At 39.2% G+C, this 24,418-nt stretch overlaps 1 protein-coding gene across 1 annotated transcript; it reads left to right on the forward strand.

Annotated features, from left to right (window-relative positions):
• Positions 1-1,667: 1,667 nt before the first annotated feature.
• Positions 1,668-23,619, forward strand: MLYCD (malonyl-CoA decarboxylase). Its single transcript, XM_013195032.3, is given in 6 exon segments — positions 1,668-2,055; positions 2,058-2,603; positions 9,572-9,684; positions 11,256-11,412; positions 11,861-12,010; positions 21,704-23,619. Coding segments are annotated over 6 exon segments (1,827 nt in total). The 5' UTR covers positions 1,668-1,728; the 3' UTR covers positions 22,238-23,619.
• The last annotated feature ends 799 nt before the right edge of the window (positions 23,620-24,418 follow it).

The following is a 24,418-nucleotide window of genomic DNA, read 5'->3' on the forward strand; positions in this document are numbered from 1 at the left end:
AGCTGACATGCACTACCAAGAACAGTCAGAAAGACTAACCAGGCACAAGCAGTCTTCTGGCACAAATTTTAGGCTTACGTTAACAAAATCTGCATCATGGGTTGTAAAGAGGTTTATTATATGACCATGTATCTGACAAACAAATACAGCAGTTTAAAGATAACTACCAAGCATACAGAAGAATATGTTCAATTTCTAGCCACCCTGATGTAAAAAAAAAAAAATTAAAAATAAAATAAAATAAAATATCTTTCCACCTCTCATTATGGAGCATTGATGAATAATGGTTTATTTTAGTTTTCATGTGGAAAAAAGTTGTGCCCAGCTAATGGGTACCCATTTAAAACTGCAGCATCCATGTTTCTAAACAGTACGTGTGAAAATATCATCATGTTAATTGGTGAAAGTCTTGGAATTCCTCTCTCTTGGAAAATATTAGTGTGTGAATCTGACATAGACAGAAGCTGGCTTTGACAGCCTGTTTCATTTAGAGGAGAAACAGAAGCAGTAACCAGCCAACTTTTGAGGGTTTTTTCTTTTACTGAAAATGGAGTTATAAAGTTGTTAAGGGAATTTCTGAAATGTAAGTCATTGCCTCTGGATTTTTTTAAAAAGTATTTTTCATATATTGTAATCCTTCTGAGTCATATTTCCCTCCCTTAACGCTATCTAAGCTTATCTTATGACCCTCAGTTTCCCAGTGCTACACTGCTGACATCACTTTTTTTTTTTTTTTATTATTATTATTTTTTCTTGGGAGCTCTAGAATATTATTCTAGAAATTTTTAATTATATTTCACACAAGTAGTGGTGCTGTTTTTATGTTTCTCTGTTCACTGGTAGAGAGGGCTTGATACTGTTTTCAATTCTTCAGCTGTGGAGAATCAAGAATCCTTATGTTTCCCAAAGTGAGGACAATTGCTGCTCAGTCCTAATCTCACTGACAGCAATCTGACCTACATGTTTTTCTTGGTTTAATGGGCATGTCAGAGTAATAAGGATAGAGCATATGGAATGTCAGAAACAAATACATCTTTGTAAAACTGGACGTATAAAACCCATAAGCAGCGTGTACACATTTAACTTAGTTCATTAAGAGTCCTCTCATACTCCTCCCAAAGAGGACTTTTGGGTTTACCACTGGAGGCTTTTTTACAGGTTCCAGAGGGCACACTGCTTTCAGGACTACATCCTGAAATTACAAAACTGAATTTGCGCAATCTCATGCACTTATTTCAGACTGGAAATATGTCATCAGGCCTGGCCCAGATGTCCTGGGACTACGAAATAACCCTTGTACATTGCTCAGCCACTCAAGCTGGCCGTCTTCCAGGAGCCCAAACAGGTTAACTCCCTTAAGACCATGTGGACATGCGTTTTTAGATGTTGCCAGTCTTAAATCAGCATTATCCATGTTGCCAAACAAAGTTTCGTTGTCAGGGCCTTTGGCTCACCGTGGAGCTTGGCCTAAAGCTCATGTACTGGGTATGGAGGAGCCGTGAGGGAAACAGCAGTGCGCGCATGGAAAATGGGAGCAACAGGTGAAGAAAGAATAGGAACCATTGGGCTGTACAGTGAAGGCTAGAATCATAGAATCCTAAAATGGCTTGGGTTGGAAGGGACCTCGAAGATCCTCTTGACTCCAAGCCCCTGCCATAGGCGGGGACACCACCCACTGGATCAGGTTGGCCAAGGCCCCATCCAGCCTGGCCTTGAACACATCCAGGGATGGGGCAGCCACATCCTCCGGGCAACCTGTTCCAGTGCCTCGCCACCCTTTCAGTGAAGAAAGGAGGGCGAGAAAAGCTTTGTGCGATGAAGACGAGCCACGTAACACCTCTGAAAGAGGAAGACCGCTCGCCCGCGCGCCACTCCCAAAATGGCGTCCGCAGCGCCCCTCCACCCCTTGCCACACTCTCCTGCGCTTCTCCTTCTCGCCTCCGATTGGCGGGGGCTGAGACGCCAGCCAATCAGCGCGCCCGACGCAGCTCCGTGGGCGGTGCCGCGGCCTGGCCCCGGCGGCGGCCGTGTGGGGAGCGGGGATGCGGGGGCTGCGGCGCGGGCTAAGCCGCCTCGGGCCCCGCCTCGGGCCCTGGGCGGTGCCGCGGAGCCTCCGTCGGGTTTTGAGGGCGGCCGGGCCGTGGAGGGGTCAGTCCTCGGCTGGCTCCGTCTCCGAGCGTGGCGGCGCAAGCATGGAGGAGGTGCTGAGCCGCTCCGTGCCGCTGCTGCCGCCCTACGAGACCAAGGAGAAGGCGCCGCCGCCGGCGGAGCGGCGCAGCGCGGAGTTCGTGCGGTACTACCGCGGCCTGGAGGCCGGGTCGCGCAGGGCCGAGCTGCTCGGCTGCCTGGCCCGCGACTTCGGCGCCGATCACGGCCGGGTGGCGGAGTTCAGCGCCAAGGTGCTGCAGGCCCGGGAGCAGGAGAGGGAGCAGGGGGCCCTGCTGCAGGCCGAGGACCGGCTCCGCTATTACCTGACCCCCCGCTACCGGGCGCTCTTCCAGCACCTGGGGCGCCTCGAGGGCGGGCTGCGCTTCCTGGTGGAGCTGAGGGGCGACCTGGTGGAGGGGCTGGCGGCAAAGGCGGTGGATGGGCCTCACGTCAAGGTGAGGGCCGGGCCGGGGGTCCCCAAAATGAGTCGGGGGAGGCTTGAGGGGATGTGGCGTGGGGTGTCCTGTGATCCCACTTCACTGGTGTAACACAGCAAAGCTCCTTCCCGCAGGCCATGGCACCAACAGGAGCTGGATTTGGTGACGCAGCTCAGCCTGGCAGGAAGGGAGCGGCTGGTGGTGTGAAGTAACGGCCTCTCCAGTGGGAACCTGGGCTGCGAGCTACTGTGGGCTGGCTTTAGCGCACTGGAGGAAGGGCCACGCTGCCACAGGATGACACAGTGTGGCCGATGTTACAGCTGCCAGGTGGTGTCATGCTGCACCAGACACTTACCGCAGAAGTGATGTGACTTCTGAGCCTGGTATAGGGCCGCAAGTGACATAGCTGCCGTGCTAATGGTGAAGAATATCAACAGGAGAAAGAAGTTCTGTCGTGGCTTGGTTCAGTACTGCATAGAAAATGGGTGAGCTGGAACATCCACCATGATTATATGGTGCAGCAAGGCGTAGTGAGCGTGGAAGAAAGAACAACGTGGCAGGCAGTGACAGGACTTTGTGAAGGCAATGAAGATTCTCTCTGGAAGAAAGACAATGAGTTGGTCACATGTACTGACTAAAACTTGTCTATGTTTAGATCCAAGTTAAGTTTGTTAAGGATGTTTTTGATGTCAGTGATGAGTTCCTAATTTTGCTGGAAAAAGAGATATTTGAATGAAATGTGGTCAACACATGACTGAAGTAGTAACAGAATGGTAAGATCAGTTGGATCAGCATGGTAAAACCAGGCTGAATTTGCAAAATTAGCAAAACAGAAATGCTTAAAACATCTGAATGCATGTGCAGCAAATAATATGTTATGTCAGAAACACACTAAACCCATTTGAAAGTAGGAGAATATTGTCTGCAAAACCGAAGCTTCAATAAAAGGGTTCTTCTCAAAAGATTTTTGAAAGGTTTGGTGTCATGACTGTGCTTAGTTCTCCAAATCTGTTCTTGCAGTCATTTTTTTGCACTTGTTGGTAAGATTTATTTTTCAAATGTAATATGGGCTAAAGTGAGAGGTGGCGGTAAGTAATGCATAGCCAGGAAAGTGTAAGCTAGAACTGGTTTGCTTTGGTTTTTTTTTTTGTTTGTTTGACTGTTTTGGCTGTGAGAATTTACTGCAGATACTGCATCTTTTCAATTTGGAGGTTCATTTATGTTAGTCTGATCTGTTTTCCGTGACAACCCAGATGTGAAGCTATGTGTTACTCAGCTGTTCTTGCTAGGTTGTCTGGAAAAAGTTAGGTCTTGCTTCTGAATTGCTCGGCCTTTAAAATCTACTTGCTTCTATTGCAAGCAACCATTGGAATAACTAGAGGCTACTAAGGGAGTACCCAGCCCGTGGGAAACTTTGACTGTCTCTGCAGTGGAGCTGGTTACTAGCAGGTGGCCAGCTCAAGTGGGTTATCAAGAAGTTGTGTGCGGGTGTGCGTATTTACTTTGACAACTCAAGACGTAGGTGTGAGTTACTGTATTACCCATTCTGAGGTTAAACGTCAAGAATAGAGAAATCGATACGGCACAATATTCAGGCTATTTTTGAAGTGGGGATTGTTGTTTTTTTTTCTATTTAATAAAGGATTTAAGTCTTGAGCAGAGAAGGGTTCTCATGATACAAGATGTATCTTATGATCTTTTAGTGGACAGTTTTAGAGTGGCTTTTGACTGGATTCCCTCACTACAAGAAAGAGATGGAAAAAAAGTATAGAGAAGCTCTGGAATTGGGGATGGATAGTAAATCCTGCAGTATCATCATTACATATGATGAACTCTTGTCAATCTGAATTTCTTAAAATATATTTCTAGACCAAGAAGATGCAAAATACCTGGCGATTGTTTCTCCATTAATGTCATTGTTCTTGAATCATTAACACAATAGATGAAGCTCTGCAAACCAGGGCAGTGTTGTCTTTTAGTTACTCCTGAGTATAGACACCTTCATAAAGCTTTCGGTTGCCTGTTTCATAAATGACTTTTTACTTTAACCGTCAACTAAAGTGAAGAAATACTTTTGCTTAAGTTACTCTGATTTTTATGTACTGTGTGATATGTGCATCGCTGCTCTGCTCTCCAAATTGCGTCTCATTATTAGAGTTGTGGAAGGCTCAGAGCACTGAGGTCACTGAACTGTATTAGCAGTGTCCATTAAATCAGAAGTCATAGAAAAATTCTGTAAGTGTCTTATCTGTCAGGATCCAGTGTAAGGCAAATTGGGTTAGAAAGGCTCATTTATAAGAAACGGAGAAGAGTGGTGACTGCCTTACTGGAAGACCTCCATAGATCCTTAACATAAACTCTGAACAATGCGTTGGAAATGCTTAAAATGGCATGCTGTGCAAAGAAAAGGCACGTGCTGTAAGCGAGGTTCAGTTCATATTTAATTTCATTATTATAATGCAAAACTGTCACCTAGAGCAAGACAGAGAAAATTATGGGTACTTTCAGTGACAAGTTGTTATGACATAGTCAGTGTCTTTCTGTGGATGTTTAAAAGGTGATGAGTTGTTGATAATCAGATAGCAAAAATTAGCAGTAAACTGTATTTTTGAAGCCGTGCAGCCTCTTTCCTAAAGAGTCCACCAAAAATACATAGAAGATGTATTGAAAAGAAAAAATTTTTTTCATAACATGTCCCAGAGGTGGGTTTTCTTTTCTGTTAAACATATGGCTCTGTTGTTACTATCATAGGCCTTATGGATAATGTTACAATGACCATTTCCAAAAACCAGTAGTGTCAGAAGGCATTCTTTGAAAAGTTAAATTACAGTGTAGCTGGGCACAATTCTTTTTCGTGATGCTGTTTGGAATTTTTCTCTTTCTCTCTCCTGGTCTTTTTGTGTGTTAACCTGCCTTCCACCACAGGCCATGCACGTTTTCTGGTGTCTTGATACATGAGTTAATTTTCTGATGCCTCCCCCTTACAATGCCCAGCATGAAATTTGCTGAAACCCTCTCGTTTGAGGGTAGCGCTCCCTATCGCAGTGCGGAACGCTCCCAGGTACATTAGTTCTTTTTCTGCCCCAGCTCCTTCCTACCGAGAGGTGTGTTTTTTTTATTATATATTTTTCTTGTTTTCTCAGTTCTGGCATTTGAAATATAGACTCTGGTGAAGAATTCATAACATTATCCTTGGTAGCAAACAGTGATCTATCACATTTAGAATTTTCTTCATCTTTCTATATGATTTAGGAAAAAGTCAGTTGAAAGTTCAAGTTGCTGGCAAGAAATAATGGAAAAAGAATTTTTATAAATGAGCCTGGTTCCATAATTAAGCAGTAGTTACGACGTATCTGCAATACTGTGGTTCTCATATTTGCCTACTAGAAAAAAGGAAGAATCTCGTAGTTGTTTTGATTTTTTTTTTCCCCCTCATAGCAGCCACTCATAAATACAAGGATCTAAAGTTACATATTTTCTTGAATTATTCTTATTTTTTCTTAATTGTCTCAAAGGTTTGAACACTACGTATAATTGGGGAAAATGGTTTTAAATATTTGTGGAGAAATTGGGCTTCAGGGGAGAATTTTTTGGTACGTAGGCTGTACATGACTATCTGGGGAGAGGAGATATTTGTGGCAATAGGTGTTTTACCTACATATGTCCACAGAAGGATGTATTTATTTGTATGTATTTCGCACAATTGTATTGACTTGAAATAACTGTAGTCTCCTTGGCAAGGGCACCAATGTTCACTCCGAATATTGAAGCAGTTTCCTTTAAAGATCTAAGCAGCCCTTATCTAGAGGAAACAACCAAAAGTTAAAAGTTTTTGCATGAAAAAAAGAAAGTGTTTGGTATTTACCTATCAGAAGGCATCTCTAGCCGTTCAGTTACTGTAGATTTGATTTAAATTCTAACATACATAAAAGCAAACTTGCAGCAAGAGTTTTATAACCTGTGTATTTGTATCTGCATTGAAAATGAAATGTGGAAATAAAATTGAATGTATCTTCATGATGCTGGAGGGAAATTATAGAATGCGTTATATGGTCTGCTGGGATTTTGGTTTTGCCCAGTCCAAAATATTTCTTAGATGGTCTTAGTTCTTACTTTGTGGTTTGAAAGGCCTATTAAAACAAGGATTACTCACTACTGTGGTGTGAATATAAAACACTTTTGTATTTCCTCAAAGCATATCAATGCAGAAACAGCTTGGACTGTTTGATTGTAGTTGATAAAGCATTAATATTTTGTTCAGTAGAGTACATTAAATAACATATACAGGTGATAAAGTCACTTGAAAACACTTTTGTACACTGTAATCATTGTGCAGTTGAGCAAAAATGATGCCCCAAAAGAGGGAAAATTCTTAATAAAAAAAGATTAAGACATCCAACAATATAAAACACGAGACAGCTGACCAGCTACTGATGGTAACTGAGCTGTCTGCTTGATCTCCATGGAGTGTTAGTTGCTGCTGCTTCATATTACATTTATTTGTTAACATGTGAATATGAATTTTTAATGTAAGGGATATTTTGTTTTGGTAGTTAGAGAGGGAAATGGAAATAATAGTTTCCTCATCAGAGGCAGGTTTTCTTAATTAAAAAAAATATTTTTTTCATAAAATTTCCCATCTGTTGCCCAATAAATAGGGACCTGATGTGAAGATCAGAAAGCCTGTGTTTTGCCACCTTGTAGCAAAATCACTATTTATTATACACAGTTATTAGAAACCAAAGTATAGCTGGTAATTTTTAATACTAATCTGAGTATGTCTTGTTGCTCACATTCAAAATTGGACTGCTAAATAATAAATGTGTGATTCTTTTTTTTTTTAATGAAACATTGCCAATAATTTTATGGCTAGAAAGTCCTCTGAAATTAAAATAATTTATTTACAACTACATTTATGAAAAGGCAGAACCTTACTTGAGAATGTTGTTATTTGAATTGAACCTTTCAGTGACTTAGCGTATGTTACTATGTTAAACACAACTCAGTATTTTGCTCAAAATGACTTGAATTAAACAGAATTTTGGATCCTACAGAGTATGTTGTGTTTCTCTACGCAAAGAATTTTTGTCAGTATGCACAATTCTTTGGCCTGCATGCAGCCCTGTTATTGTATGAAACATTATTATTTACAAGTGACAGATTATTTGAATTGAGCTACAATTGCCCATAAACAATATTCCTGTCTGCCAAAATCATTACCTAAAGCACATCTGCTTCGCTTTCTTTGTTACAGTTGCATGGCTTTTATACCAGCCTACCTTGGACCTAAAGCAGCTCAATAATAGGTTCTGCATCTTGGAAAGCAACTTTCAGTTCAGCTGGGCAACATTATGTCCATCATATGGAGCGCACTTGCTAAACCTGTACCCGCTTCAAAGAGGCAAAATACATCAGATTCGTGCCTTTTCCACTTGTACCAGTCTCCCCGTAGTATAACTGGCCTTCTCCCAAGCCACTCGTTGCCATCTGAGCCATGGCTGTGCCAGTAGACGCGGAGCAGTGTGCTTGAAATGACTGGTGGGAGTGCAGCCATCGGCAGCTTTCCCTCCTAGCTGCTAGCCTGCAGCTGGAAGTGGCGCTGCTTCTCCAAAAAGCAGGTGGATGCCGGGAGAGCCGCAGGAATCTGATGGTTTGACCCCAGCTCCGACAACTGTAGCTAACTTTTTCTGGCTTATGTTGTGCCCTGACCACAAAAAAACAAACCAAACAGAAAAATCACCAACAATCCTGAAATATGTGGAGGTGATCACTACACCAAGGGATATTTGACCAGTGTGTTGTACGGTTATTTTTGAAAGTCTTCAGAGCTTTCAAAAGAAAATCAAGAAGTTTTTTTTAATTTTTTTTTTATTCATTTATTAGCATATATTGCCTTGTGATACAAGCACAGGTGGAAGTATAGTTTGACTGAAGACTTTCAGGACATCTAGCTAGTCTATTTTGTAACTTAAAGACAGCTCTACTGAGCAAGACCAACAAAGAATTAATTTATTAAGTTAGTTTCAGGTAAGCCTACAGTTCTGCTCAGGCTGCTGGTAAGGTGGTGCTGGTATCACACTGCGTCCTATATGCAAAGCAAAAATAAGAAAGAAAAATAAGCTTTAGAATCTCTCTAAGGAATATTCATGCTGTGCGGAGTTCAAGAACACTTTCTAAACTCAAAGAATTTTAGACAGAAAGTCTTTAATAATGTAGGCAGTAGGAAATTAGTACAGAATATAAAATTCATTATTATGATGAATGCTTTTGCAAGTATATGATATTAGAATTGGCTTTAATTTAGTATCACACTGTTTCGAGTCTGTTGTGATTTTTGAGTTCTGTAGTCTTATGCTGCTCCTTTTGCTCTTCTTCCTCAAAATTTTTCATGTTTATATAGACATTAAAAGAAAAATTCTGTAAATCCTATGGTTTTAGGTACATAGTGGTCAGAGGTATGCGTTTTTCTTTTCATTATCCTGAATGGGCGGGCATGTGCAGCTGCAGTGCTGTTGGATCTAGTGCGGAAATCTTCCTAAGGCATGACCTACTTGAATACTCAGAAGAGATTCAGAGGTAGAAAATTTTCTTTAATTTAAAATCCTTATTTTCATCAAATTTCCTATGACTTGTTTCATGATATTTAAATTAATGCATCTGAGCACCTGTGCAGCTGCTGCTTTATTGTCAAGACTACTCAAACACTTGCATTTATTGTTTGCCTTTTATCTACGTTGTTTTGTGTTATCTTCCATTTTCCTATCTGCAGTTTACTACTGATGGTAAATTCATTCTGTCTGTAAACAGACGTTGTTTTAGTCCCCAGTGAGAAAAGCTGAGCTGTTAGGCCTTTCATCAAATAGATGTATTGTTTTCCTTGAACTTCCCAAGGATGTAGTTTGAAGTAATTAAGGTTGTTTCTACGTGCATTTGTATGCTATACCTAGCTTACTTAGCAAATATGTCCGTCTTTCTCCTGTGTGCAGGAAATGAGTGGTGTTCTGAAGAACATGCTTTCAGAGTGGTTTTCAACAGGATTCCTAAATTTGGAACGGGTCACGTGGCAATCACCTTGTGAAATGCTCCAGAAAATCAGCGAGTAAGTGCTGAAAGTTCCTAATGCTTATGAGTGAAGTGATGAAACACATCTAACTGTAGAGATCCACTATTTTCAAGATAACTGCTTCTTCAATACTTAGCCATAGGCAAAGAATAATTAAGGAGTAGTTGCATTTAATGCACTTAAGAGCACACTTACAAAGATTGAATTAAACAGTGAAGGGGAACTGTTGTCCGATACTATGATCTTTCAGCATACATGCTGCATGTGTAGACAGCTGTCTTCCTAGTAAATGAATTTCCTTTCATCCTTCTCAGTTACTCTCTCTACCACATTCCCTGAGTTGGTTCCCTGGTTGGAACTGGTGAGGTGTGCAGAACTGGTGGTTGTAAACTCTGTGAAGAGAGCACCTTTTTTTTTTTTTTTTTTTTTAAATAAGCAGAATCACAGAGTTGCAGGGGTTGGAAGGGACCTCAGGAGATCTTCAGGTCCAATCCCCCTGCCAAAGCAGATCTACAGCACTTATTCTTGACCTTCTGTCTAATACTTAAAATTGTAGTGATGAAGTTGGAGATGATTGAATAAAAGTTAAATTGTATGGCATTTTGTCATTTTAAAACTAAAAAAAAAATGAATCTATAAATAAATTTCTGTAAGTACGTGACTTAAATGTTGATGAGGCAAAGAAAATAGGTCTTATACAAGCTGATTTTTCCAAATAAAAAGAATTTGTAATATGTCACTTAATCTTCAGGTTATTTGGCAAACATACTAGACTTTCAAATATAGTAGAGAAAAGAATGTTTTGAATGATTGTTTGAAGGTTTGGCTGTGGGAGTGCTAGTAAAAATTTAATTTCAACTAGGTATATATATTGTTAAGATATATTAAAGCATTTGGTTAGCTTACTAAAACCTATTTGAAATAAAAGATGTTGCATTCTCGTATCTGCCCAGTACACTACATAAATCTTCAAAATAACCATTTACAAAACACCCCGGAGTAATATCTGAATACTTTTAAAAGCAAGTGACACTGTAATGTATATGGGTGGTGTATTAGTGACAAACACATTTTAGCATAGGTTGAAGTAGAAGAGCAGAAATGCTCTAAGATATGCATCAGGCGGAGCTTTTAAAGTTGTGTGTTAGACAGCATTATTACTGGAAATCCTTTCTCACTTTTTTTTGTGAAAACTTTGAAGTATTCTACAAGGATGATCATGTCTCTACTTTGTAGTTTGGGAAAGCTAATTCCTTAGAAGTGTGTTCACACTTATTCAGTGATTTAGTCATCTGAATCAGGTATCCTACACCAAATAGAAGGCGCAAGTGAAATCTTGTAATGCGCATATCCCAAAGCTAGAGAGTATTGGTATGCAGTAGGCTTTTACAGTTGACTTTGTCACAGTTTGGTGATGGATTTTACTTTTTTGAATTGCAGCCTGATTCTCCTTTTTTGGTCTGAGAATTTTGTTGCTGATATCAGTGGGAAAAGTACTGAGCTTGTAGGATTGGCAGCTGACCTTTGTTTTTAAATGGGAAAAAAAAAAACACAAAACAAACAAACAAAAAAAACAAACACTTTTTTTTTCTTTTCCCCTCATTGAGTTCTGAAGCTGTGCATCCTGTTAGAAACTGGGTTGATTTGAAGCGCCGAGTTGGGCCATATAGAAGATGCTACTTTTTTTCTCACTGTGCAATCCCAGGAGAACCACTGATAATCTTGCATGTTGCATTAACCAGTGATATCTCCAGCAGCATCCAGGTACAGTCACTGATATATCCAGTACGCAGCAAAGTGCTCAAATTACAATGTATGCCTTGGTTTGATTTCATTTCTTAAGGAGTTGAGAGAGTTGGTTTTCCTTTTAAAAATGACAGGGATACTCAGAAAATTGTGGTGCTTTCTTCAATCACAAGAAGAATAAGATAAGAAATAAGAAACGACAGTAAAATGAGATTAAAACTTCAAAGCAGTTACAATTGCTTCTGAAAATTTTAAACCCCATTACAGTAATTTCCTGCACTTCCTAATGGATAAGTAGCTTTTCTTAATGTTTTTTGATTAGATTTTTGTTGTTTTTCACAGAGAATAATGAATAAAACAGTGGGAAAATGTGTTAATACATTTGAAAGTTAAAAAAGAAAGGTCCCCTCACCATAATTAGAGTAATAACTACAACTGATTTTTTGTTTTCTTTCTCGTTTTCCAGTCCATAGTAAAAGATGTGGAATCTTTAGAAACAGAAGATGCAGAGAAAATCACAACAGCAATTTTCTACTCCATCAGTTTGGCTCAGCAAGGACTGCAAGGTGTAGAACTTGGGAATCACCTCATCAAACGGGTCGTAAAGGAGCTGCAGGTAGGTGTGGCACGTAACATAACATTTGGCCAATATGCTCCCCTTACATTGCTGTTTTAGCTTCCATTTCCTCACATCTATCAGTGTGAGGAACTGTCAGATCTGATACACTTTTAACTTCTTACCAGAACAGCTTTTGAAAACGTGGAAAGAGTTGGAAGAACATTTTCTGCGATTGGTTGATGTCAGCCAGAGGTAGATAGTGTAGATACTTGGTTGACATATGCTCGTTACAGTTGGATAGGTGCTTAAAAATCAAATTAGTACTTTTCTGTTGAACGTATCTCTAATTTAGCTTTAGTTTGATGTGTGTATTATCAGATTCACTATTGTCCCACAGTTGAGCGGGTGGAGTATTGTTAACACATGCTAAACAGGAGCCCTCCTGCTCAGCATGTGTTAACAGGGCCTTGACCAACATCTTCTCTTTTCAGTGTACCTAATTGTTTCTTGTTTGAAATCTAATGGCTGCTCCAGTAGGAGTAATTTCATTACATAAATGAATTATTTTTCCTGTTTGTTACACTGAATTGCTGCTAGTTATGTGTAATGTTCATGTTTGCCTGGTAAAAAATATATAATTAAAAAAAAATCTCTTTGCTCAGACACTCCTTAAAATATAGGAAGATGTCTTCAACAGTTGAAAGTTACAGGAATCAGTTACTTTATGAAAACCTATGAATTTATACAATATGGTGGCATGCTGTAGGGTTATTGTTTGTGGCTTTAGGACTAGCTCTTTTAGAGCCGTCTTCCAAGTAACAGGAGAAAAGAATGAAAATTCATTTATACAGAGTGCTGTGAAGGAGACAGATTTCTGTTTTAAGTACATTATTTCATTTAACAGTCTTTAAGTATTAAATTATTAACAAGGATACCACTTCAAAGTAATGGTCAATGCCTGTGTTTGTATTCATTGTTCCAACTTGTGGATTAGCAATGATGCCTGGAAAATTGTCGATGATTTAGAACTTCAGTTCTATTTACAAAAATAACTCAAAATTGGATGCACCAAATTTCTACTACTACAAAATGATTGATTAGTCAAGTACTGAATCATAGCTGGCTGCCCTGAAGTTTTTTTTTTTTTAATGGATATTTTGGCTGAATTTTGTTGCTTCTTGCTTTCAAAATGGCTTTTAAATTAATTGTCTAAAGTGCAATAGTCCAGGTATAATTAGGCTGTGCCATCTGTCTGATCTTGACTGAGGGGAAATTGGAATAAATTCATGCAGTTATCTACTTTCACATCTGAAAAATAATTTCTGGATAATTGAGTTGCTCTCATAAAATAACCCCATTGACAATGTATTTGTCCATCACTAAATTGCTTACAACACTGGAAGAATTATGAGTGGGTTACAAAGGAAAACGGACAAACCATGCTTTGATAACATAGACCCAAGTTCTGAAATTTGATCTAACAGAATAATTGGTTTCTTATTCGTAATTAAGACAAAAGCTTCTACATTTCAGCACTGTAAAATGCAGCCCTCCTTCATTGTTCGTCAAATACATGATGAATAGAAAACAGAATGGTTGAGACACCTTTAAGAACTGGATTAGGCTGTTCTCTTGTGATTCAGGAACAACTGTCATTATCTGTACTCTTATTTCTCATTCCTATTCCCAAAGCTATTCCATGCTGCATGGATATAGTTATTCTATCTGGGAGTACAAAAACTGACAGTTGGTTGTGTGTTGCTAGAAATCTTAATCTCCTCATCTCTTCAGAACAAGGCCAGATACTTTTCTTCATCCGTCAGTCAACCTGAAATGCTCAGGCTGCGTGCAGGTGAAAATTTATGAAGGGGAGCGCAGGCCAGTATTTCAGGAGGCCTGATCTGATTGTACAACTTGACGTCGGCTTTAATAATCTGCCAAAACCAGCTTTTATTTACAGGTCAGACTTTTCCCTTTAGGTCAGACCTTTTAAAGTTAAATTTAATCCTCCCAATCTCGTCTTACTTCTAAAAATGTTAATGGCCTTGCAGACTTCGCATCTGGACAGTAAGTCACCTCTGCCCATTATTACCTCACCCAGTACACTTGGCTAGCCACCGATGTCCTTCAGAAGCGTGAAACTGCAGTAACAGTCAAACTGTTGTTTAGGAGGGAGTGTGTAAGAATATTTTCCCCCAGTTTTCATGTTTTTTTTAACCATATAGCAATAGAATTTTCAATCAGCATATGGAGGGGCTGACCCTTTTTAGATTTAAGTACACCTGAAAGATAACTATTTTAGTATTTTTTTGTTACTTTCTTGCTTATCATAAGATTGACATTATAATAAATAAAGTTTCTATGTAGTGTTTTATTGTTTGTTATCAAACATATTTATACTACATCGACATTATGAACTTTTACGCACATTATCCCCATTCGCTTTGCACCTCCAGCCCTTTTCTTCTACTGAATCTTTTTAAGGCATAAAATAACTAGCACTGTTGTGTCCCATTCCAATTGGAATTTCTGGTCCTATGCCTGTTACTCTTGAGTCACATTTCATAAACAAATAACAGTATGTGTAATAAGTGAGGAAAATAAAAAAAAAATAGTAGTTTTGACACTAACCTTGGTGAAAAAAATCAGTAATTTGTTGTGGCCACTAACAGCGTGTAAGACGTGTATGTAATTGGAAATGCAAGGGAATGCTTATTTACGTGTAGGAATTCAGATGCAGAAGCTGAGTTTATATTTTAAATTGCACAGTGATGAGATCCATCTTTGTATACACATTATTAGGCTTATTTGGCCAGATACCAGTCACTTTTTTTAATAGCAACAGTCAAAATAAGGTGGTATTGTAAATCCAAGTTTTGTTCTGCATTGTGAGTTAAAAGTATGGCACTCAACAGTCACTGTGCCTTCCGAGCAACTTCATATAATGTTATTTTTAACCTGCACCTTGTAGTTAGAGCTAATTGATTTAAATTTTTCTTTGACCGGACATACAGTCTTACCAGTCTTACAAAATCAAAAGCCCACCCAGTTACTGTGGCTATTTTTAATAACAGTAATGATGCGAACACAACGCAAGAAAAGACTTTTTTTCTTCCTGACTCTTTGGCACATTTCTGATTCAAAATCAAAGCATGGTTTTCTCTTACTTTGAGGTGGGGAGAACAGATAGATAGCTTCACCTCACATCCACTGCAGATCTGTTTCTCTGCTGAATGGATATGAAGAAAGTGTTTACAGAAGTGTAAAGTACAATACATTTCATGCCTTTCTCCAGAAATCTTTTTATTTGGTAGTATTTTATGACAAGCTTGTAAAGCTTGGACAGCAAAGGACCCCTTCTTGTAGGTAGATGGCAAGCTGTATAATTTTTAAATAAACTGAGTTCTCATCTGTCATTCCTCTTAAGAAAAGCTCTAGATCGGGCATGTCATGAGGTCTGGAGTGAAAAGATAGAATTTAGTCCCAAACTGCTTGAAGTACCACTTGCAAGCACGTGGAAGTGTTGTTATTTTGGTTCTATAATTTGTGAGTTAAAAAGGGCTTAAAGCCCCAATCTGTTGGAAATGTACAGTGATTTTAATGAAAGGCCAAGTTAAAGGCTGGTTTACATCTGTAACAACCACCGTTCCTTGTCTTCTTGGGGTGCCATTGTAGGGCTGAACAGAGCTAGCGAGAGGAAGGATAATCCAGGACTGTTTATCCATGATGGATGTGGTTCTCTAATAATTTTTTTCAGTTCTTTGATATTTTTTTCTTATCTTCCCAATTCTTCCTTTCTTCCTCTTCATTCCAGAGCAGAGTTCTTGAATCTGTTGCCTTGAAATCTGCGAGAATCATTTCCCATTACCTATTTCCCATCTGTGAAGTGACTCTAAGTTCTCATGCTGTTGTTATCAGTGTTTGGGGTGAGGAATTACTTAATGTACTTCTGTGATGCCTACTCATTCAGCTTTCCTTGTAAATGTGGTGACTCTTGCTTCAGCGGACTTCACCTTTCAGAGGAGAGAAGCTGTGTGCATTTCAGCTTCAAAATACTTATAGTGTGAAATACTTACACTGCAGTTAGGTTCAAGGCAAAGGCAGGGCATGTGATCGGCACTGCTCTTGGCAGCCTGTTTTTTACCCTCCTCTGAAAGTCCCACTTCAGTGCGTTAAATTGCATGCATGTGCACTCTTTCTCTCTGGTCAGGTCTAAGTAAAGGACTTTCCAAGGTTGTGTATGTTCAGATTGAACATAATTCTTTGCAGCAGCATAATAGTCACTTACTTGAGAAGGCACACATGATGTAACAGTAGTGCTGAGTTGACTTGGTGACAGCAGCTGAAACAATGTAGTCTCAGCAAAAAAAAAACTTGTTAGTATCAGAAATTACATCTCATTAAGCTTGCAGCTGCCTTTGTAAAAAAAAAAAAAAAAAATAGATAAGGTCTCTGGTAGGAAAATATTTTTTTCTGTAACCTTTGCATTGCTTTGAAATAAACAAATCTCTCCTTAGAGCACTGCTAAATGTTCAGGTGTTGCAGGTTACATATGTTGAGCCTGTCTTTAAATTAACTAATTAAAATACTTTGCAGAGAGCATTTGAAGGACTTGAGGATTTTGTTGTTCATTGTACGTGAGCAGTTGATGCTAAATACACTTTTGTAACTTGTTATTTGTTTGAATTAACTTCTGTGGACCTCTGTTTGATCTGCAGAATGTTATCCGATTCAAACTTTCCCAAGACACTGCAAACTCTTAAAACTTTTTTTACCCTATAGTAAAAATCCTTTATCTGACTTTGCCTTAGCTTAACCTGCTCTGACACTTCCACTTGTAAATGTCTTTGTAACCTCAAAACTGAGTTCTCATCTGTCATTCCTCTTAAGAAAAGCTCTAGATCGGGCATGTCATGAATGTGTATCACTAGATCAGAAAAAGACATGCACTAAGTTAGAAACATGCTAATAGCCATTCTTTCCCCCTCCCCAATGAAGCCTTTATTTGGGAAGACTTTTGAAAACTGTACTGAAACATTGAATTAGATAGTATCTACGCTATAAAGTTACGTCTATAAATCCAGTTAGTACCAGATTCCTTAAAAGAAAATCTCATTAACGGGCAATTTAGACCTTAAGTTTTAGAAAGCTTCTTGCTAATTCTCCCGAACCAGTTACATACACTGCTGACTTATATAGGGTAGCACTGCTCACCTTCAAAGACTGTCTATCACAGCTTGCCTCGTGAAAATATTTCTTGCAAATGTATTTTTATTAGGACCATTCGGGGAAAGTGCAGCAGTAGAGGCTCTGGTGAGGATTACAACCCTCGCTTCTTGCTAATTCTCCCGAACCAGTTACATACACTGCTGACTTATATAGGGTAGCACTGCTCACCTTCAAAGACTGTCTATCACAGCTTGCCTCGTGAAAATATTTCTTGCAAATGTATTTTTATTAGGACCATTCGGGGAAAGTGCAGCAGTAGAGGCTCTGGTGAGGATTACAACCCTCGGTGTTAAGCACAGTTAGTCTGAGGTTCTGCACAGAAGCCAACGGCCCCCCTTTGAGTCCTGCACTAACTTAAGCAGCTGGAGGACATGTGAAGTTGAGTCACAGAAATGGGTCCTCATTTTCATCTCTTTATATGCGCACAGTCAGTAGGTTGAATCCTTAATCTCTGCATAGTCTGCCACAGTTGGCGATTTGGCTTCTGCCACAGTTATTGTAATACAATTGGGTAAAAGGGAGGGATATAACGGAGAATAACAGGGCCTCAGGGAAGGAGCTTGCGTCAGGTACAAAGGAAATACTGGGCACTGGGCGACAGTGTGCTGCTCTAAATACGGTTTTTTTTTTTGGTAGTTGCTTGATGAAAGTTTGTTACACAAGTAATTTAAAGGGTTTTGTAAACACACTTTTGTTGTTGTCTAAGTATGTGCTTTTTGGATTATTTTGGGGCAAGGAGTGGGATGAATTCTTTCATCCACTGATGCTACTTTAGTCCCAGTTCTCCCTGTACAGATCTGAGAGTAGGCCACATGTTCGTTCTTGGCTATACTTTATATACATATAAGGCAGGGAGCAGACAGCTTAAATAATCTCTTCTATTTCTTATATTTAAGCTTGTTTTGCTACTGGAAATGAAATGGATTCTGAAACAATCTCAGAAAACTAAAGAAAAAAAAGTGGGTGCTAGAAAACAAGCAGGCAGATGCCTTTCTAGCAAGCTGATAGGTGCTGGCAAAAGAGTAGACAGACAGATTTCTCATTAGACAGACATTTAATTCAGAATGTGTTTATAGCCGATCTAAGTGGTCTGCAGCTCTGCAGAAGGTACATCATAGCAATTCAGTCCGCAGATGACAGACACAGATAACTGGTGGAGCCTTTGAGAAAACTGCTTAGAATTTTATAGCCTGTGGCATTTGGGGGAGAAAACTGATAGCTACTATGTGACTCAATAGAATGCTTAACAATTGGTGGCAGATTTTAGCTTTCTGGTTGGACTGTTGATAATTGCTACCTTAATTTGATCTAGGTGACCTGGGGAGATTATGATTTCCAAAACAGGCTTTGCTTTCATTGATGAAAAATGTGACCTTGGACTACAGCTTTGAGAGTGCAAGACAGTTTCAGATGAGTTTTAGATAATAGGAGAAATCTGCACGCTTCTGCAATTAAAAAAAAAAAAGCCCCAAAACTAAAAGACAGTCAAAACGAAAAATCCACTCCAAAACAAAATGAGCAGCTGCTGCTTCTTAATGGTGTGTGGGTTTCTGACAAGAAAATAAACATTAATGGATCTCCACCAATAGTCTTAGAAACTCGCACATCAATTTAGCAACAACATAAATGTGTACACTTCACTGCATCTATTTATTTTTACAAGAAGTGGCCGGCTAAGATAAGCTCCTACACTCAAGAATTTATCAGATATGTAATAGTCTGTGCTGTAGCTTCAAAATGGGGTCACTTTCCTATGTCTTATCTGTCCTGAGAAGTTAGTTAAATAAATCTGTGTTGTATCTATTAATAGAGCAGGAGCTACCAACTTCCTGATAAATATTTTTGCATTGGGTTTGGTGAGCAGGTCGCTCCTGGAAGTGAATGATAAATAAAGAGCAGTCAACATCATAAGGAAGCGAAATGGCAGTACTTAATTAGGAACTTGTCAGTGGTTAGTACTAAGACACAGGTATGGGAAGAAATCATCCACTTGTTTCGTCGTAGTGGATGTTGTGTTACCCTGTCACCTCTGCAAACTGGGAGATGAGATCAGAATTTTTACCCTACGTAAGCACAGGGAACGTTGTGTGAAGAGCCATTAGTTTTAGTTCTGTTCAGTACCAAAACAGTATTTTCAAATACTGCGCTTTCATAGAGGTGGTGCAGAAGACTTCTAGATTTCACTTTCTGGTAAGCAGCATTTTCTCTTGGTCCAATCAGTTTTCCCTTTTAACCTGAAAGAATAATTTCAGCTTCCCAAATTTCAACACTACCTTCCATCTTCCTCTCTCAGGTTTTAACCCCAAACATCTGTGAAGAACACATCAAAAACCTAGGCAATGTGTTCTCAAAGGCACTACTTTTTATAGGATGAAATGATATAATCGGGGAAAAAAAAAAAAGGAAAATCCTGAAGGAATATAATCCCATTTTTGGGTCAAAAGAAACACATCCTGTATTCATTGAATTCCTGCCTAGAGAAAGATAGCCTCTAACAACCTTCTTCTTTTTCATTTTCATTTTCAAACTTATACATACATATTTTAGTTTACCATGGTCATTGCTCCTTTTTTCAAAGGCAGAGGGGAAACTTTCCTAAAAATGTTGAACTATCTTCTCCAAGGAATATTTTTTAATTAAAACATATTTGCTATATTCATATCTTATGTGGCCATGGTTTGCAGTAAGAAATAACTGTTTTGCTTTATAAATGCAACATTCTCTAAAATTGTGGAAAGAGATGCTAAGATATCACCAGAAATTACCTTCCACAGACATCTCTTTCAATCAATTTCCAAAGAATGCTTTTTCTTTTATGAAATCCAAATGCAGTGAAACCTTGTTGTACTGCACGAATCTTGCTACAAACACACGCTTCAGAATGACTCTCAAAATAAAACATTATCATGTCCTTGAGTGGAGACTTGAAAAAGTCAGAGGAGATCAACGCCTCAGTAATATTGCGCTCTGACCGTGGTAGCTGTAGTTGTTGGGAGTATGACCCAGCCAGGATCTCCCAGGCTCTCTGATTACAGAAATGCTTGTTTTGTTCAATGTGATACAGAAATGAGTGTTTTTATTAAATAATTTGCTTTTTGCTTTATCCAGTTCTCCAAGGAGATGAAATGGGATGATTTTTTGTAACTTCTGTCTCCTGATCTAGTTCCTGTCTGTTCTCCAAAGAATTCTTTGCCTTATGTATCTGTGTTCTATTTAATGAACTTCAGATGAGGGGAGGTGGTGAGGTTAGTCAGTTTATGCAGTTGTAACTCATAAAACTGAGGAGACGGTAGGTCTGAGATGACTGTCTGTGTCATGGTGCTGGAAGCCATCAGAATAGCAGTACTCTATTTGGGAAGCTCCATGTGGAAAGGAAAAAGATGTAAATAACCAGCCGAGTATTATTTCAATTATTGAAGCCATTAGGAACATTGCAGGGCTTAGTGCTGCAACTCGTAATGGGAATATGGCACGTCTGCTTCTCCTGGCTTCTGTATCCTCACAAAACAGACCACAGACAGCAGCGGTGCGCAGAGCACAGCGGTACCTGAGGCTGCAGCAGTGCAGGTGCAGTTCAGGTGCCGTAGCAGCATGCATGCCATTAACATTTGCTAGCATAAGATAGCGTCTAAGTGATGATGACTTTTTAATGGTTATCTGGGAAATGCTTAAAGTAGAACAAAATGTGGTTTGTAGTCATTTAAAGACAATTTTCCGTTGACATTAAGATGCTTCTGTAATGCTGATAAACGTCTCTGTTCTTACCACTGCCTCCTTTATGAACAGTAATTAAAACACAGTGGTTGTTCCACCTCATCAGCGGCTTATCTCAGTTCTTGTCCCCCTGCTCCTTGAATAGGGTTGACTTTTGATGTCAGTTTTGTTAAAACCAAGTAAGAGTGAGTTTAACAGCCTTCTCTATTCTTTGCTATTTTGCCTCAAAACTAACATAGAGTGAATAGCATGAAAAGTAGCTGGCATGTATAAAGAACCTCTCCCAAAACTTCAGGAAATAGTTAGTTATTTCCTAAAAAACATAAAACCACCAAAACAACAATAAAAAACAAACATCATACCTCTACTGATTTCCTCGTGGACTGAAATCATGAACAGTCTTTCATTAGTTAAACATAAAAAGTAAATTATTTAAAAGGTTTTGAAAACTTACATGTTGATTTGTTTTTAAATCTTTTTCCTCTGAATAACGTCCTTATGGCACATGATTGCATTTGTTTATTTCTGCCTATAAAATGATAAGCCAGAACAAAGGTTTGGTAAGTACTATGTAAGTACTTTTAAATAAATGGTGTGTGTGGACTGTAATTCAGTCAGTGTTAAAATTTTCTTAGAGCTCCAAATGCTTTTTAGTCACTTACCTGTTACTGTCAGTGTGATAGATTTTTTTTTCCCTCCTTTGGTCTATGTGTATCAGTTAATTCTCAGAATCCTTCATCTTCACTCAAACTTCTAATCATGAGTCATAACAGAACTCAAGAGTTTTTTTTCTCCTTTTGTCTGTAGAAAGACCTTCCTCAGATAGAAGCTTTTTCTTCCCTGTCGCCTATCCCTGGATTCACAAAATGGCTTGTTGGTCTCCTCTCCTCACAAACAAAAGAACTGGGAAGAAATGAACTTTTTACGGAATCAGAACGCCAAGAAATCTCTGAGATCACAGAGGACTCTACTACTGAAACTCTAAAAAAGCTGTTAACTAACAGTGAATGGGTGAAATCAGAAAAATTAGTCAAAGCACTGCATTCGCCGCTTATGAGATTGTGTGCCTGGTATTTGTATGGAGAGAAACATCGTGGCTATGCTCTTAATCCGGTAGCAAATTTTCATCTTCAGAATGGAGCTGAGTTGTGGCGGATAAACTGGATGGGAGACACGAGCCCTCGGGGCATTGCAGCTTCTTGTGGCATGATGGTAAACTACCGATATTTCTTAGAGGATACAGCCAGTAATAGTGCGGCGTATCTGGGGACAAAACACATTAAAGCCTCAGAACAGGTTCTTTCCTTCGTGTCTCAGTTTCAGCAAAATAGCAAGCTCTAAGTATTAAAAGAACTAAGAACAGGTATCTTCACCTATGAAGAGCTTTAAAATTTACAGTGTCCATATTTACATGAGAATATCCTTTATAAATCAAATTTAGTCAGCACAGCAGGTTGTAAAATTATTTAAGTTATCAGTTGTTCTACTTACATTGCCATATATTCAAAGTCTGATTTGTTGTGGTTGAGTCACTATGAGTTCTAGACACCTGTTAAGTACAAATGAATTGGAGGTATGTATTAAAGGGTGACTAAATTCTCAGTCAGTTTCAAGACAATGGTAACTTGTATGGAAGATACTAGAGCAATACCGTTATTGTGTTGATGATAAAACCTGTATAAATGTCATGCTTTTGGTGGGGATAGAGTTCATTTTCTTCACAGAGGCTCGTATGATCCAGTGCTTTGGATTTTTGATGAAAATAGTGGTGATAACACACCTATGGTTTTAGTTGTTGCAGAGCAGTGCCTACCCAGAGTCAAGGCTTTTCTGCTCCTTGTGCTGTAAAGCCAGTGAGGAGGCTGGGGGTGCACAAGGAACTGGGAGGGGACACAGCCAGGACAGGAGACCCAGCATGTCTGGAGGGCTATTCTGTGCCATATGGCGGCATGCTCAGCAGTAAAAGCTGGGGTAGAGGAGGAGGAGGAGGTGATGTACAGGGCAATGGTGTTAGTCTCCCCAAGAAACCTTTACATGCAATGAGCCCTGCTTTCCTGGACATGGCTGAACACCTGCCTGCTGATGGGAAGCAGTGAATGAATTCCTTGGTTTGCTTTGCTTGTGGCTTTTGCTTTACCTGGTAAACTGTCTTTATCTCAACCCATGAGTTCTCGCACTCTTATCTTTCTGGGTAAGAAAGGTAAAAAACTCTGGAGAGAGAGAGTGACCAGCTGCGTGGTGCCCAGCTGCCTGCCAGGTTAAACCACAACACTAAACCACAGCTTCAAAAAGAGCTGTGCTTCTCTGTTATACCACTACCATAAATAAATCGGTACCAAAGCACCTGGAAAGAAGTACTGTATGAAAGTAATTTGGGGGTGAAACATATTAGCAAAACAGTAGTCTACAATTTTATTTCTATAATACCTTTGTTTTTTTCTCCATCACTCTTACATAAAACATCTTACTATTTTCCTTTATCAAACCCACTAAAAATCTCACTGAATCTGCTTTGTTGGGAGCATAGAAAAAGCCTTGCATTAATGTTCGTGAAAATCGGGTCTTCTCAGGGAAGCAGGTATGTAATATTATAATTGCACTTTAGTCTGCTAAAATATAATGAGCAAGAAGGAAGTGTTCAAACAAAAGACTTGATAAAGAGCTATTTTTAATGAAGCGGTAGGCGTGATGTGTAAACCAATAAAACAAGATTTCTCATTAAATCATGTGTTATGTATTTAATTGTGTACCTTGATTTACTTAACAGCTTTCGTCGATAATAGTATCACCAGGGAAGTAAGACCATCTTAGCACAGTTTGATGCTGTCATATAATTCCCGATTTCTTCCCTTTCTGGTCAAATCTTGTTCCTGTTTTTGAGAGAAGAATTATACAAGGGAATTGAAAGTGGTAGAGTCCCTGCTCCTGTATGAAAACCGGAGTGAAGAAAGCTGTAAGTTCATTTACTATGAGAAATTAGCCTTTCTCCTAAAATGAAATTATATAATTGGTTTTACAATTTTTTAAAATATTAATTATTAGAGAAAAATCCCATCCTCCAGACTGGTAACCGTTACATGGATCTTTTTAATAAATACCTTCTAACCAGAGAAAAGCCAGGTTAACTAGCTTGTGTTCATGGTGGGTTTCACAGTACCAATGGTTAAAGGAAAGGGTATATCCCCTGCCTGTTACTCTCTTGAGGGGGAAAAAAAAGACATTTTTATGCAGCAGCTGGTCATCAGAAGTGGCAAGTATCCTATTCCAGGTTGCCTTCATTGTGTTTTTGAGAGCTGGGGAACTAAGGCCTAAGGTTAAAACAGTTGAAGTATTGGAAACTTTCAGTAAAAGACTTTGAAAAAACCACCTCCATCCTGGCCAATGTGCGGAAGTGATGGTCTAATTTTGCTTTTGGGGCAATAGTTACAGTAAGTAGTCTGCACAACCACATGTGTGTATAGTCTTTATGGTAGTTCATACGGAAGCTTATGAAATTAAAGTAGATGGTTTCCAGTTCCGTCT

The sequence above is a fragment of the Anser cygnoides genome, chromosome 12 (genome assembly GCF_040182565.1).
Source record: "Anser cygnoides isolate HZ-2024a breed goose chromosome 12, Taihu_goose_T2T_genome, whole genome shotgun sequence".
NCBI lineage: Eukaryota > Metazoa > Chordata > Aves > Anseriformes > Anatidae > Anser > Anser cygnoides.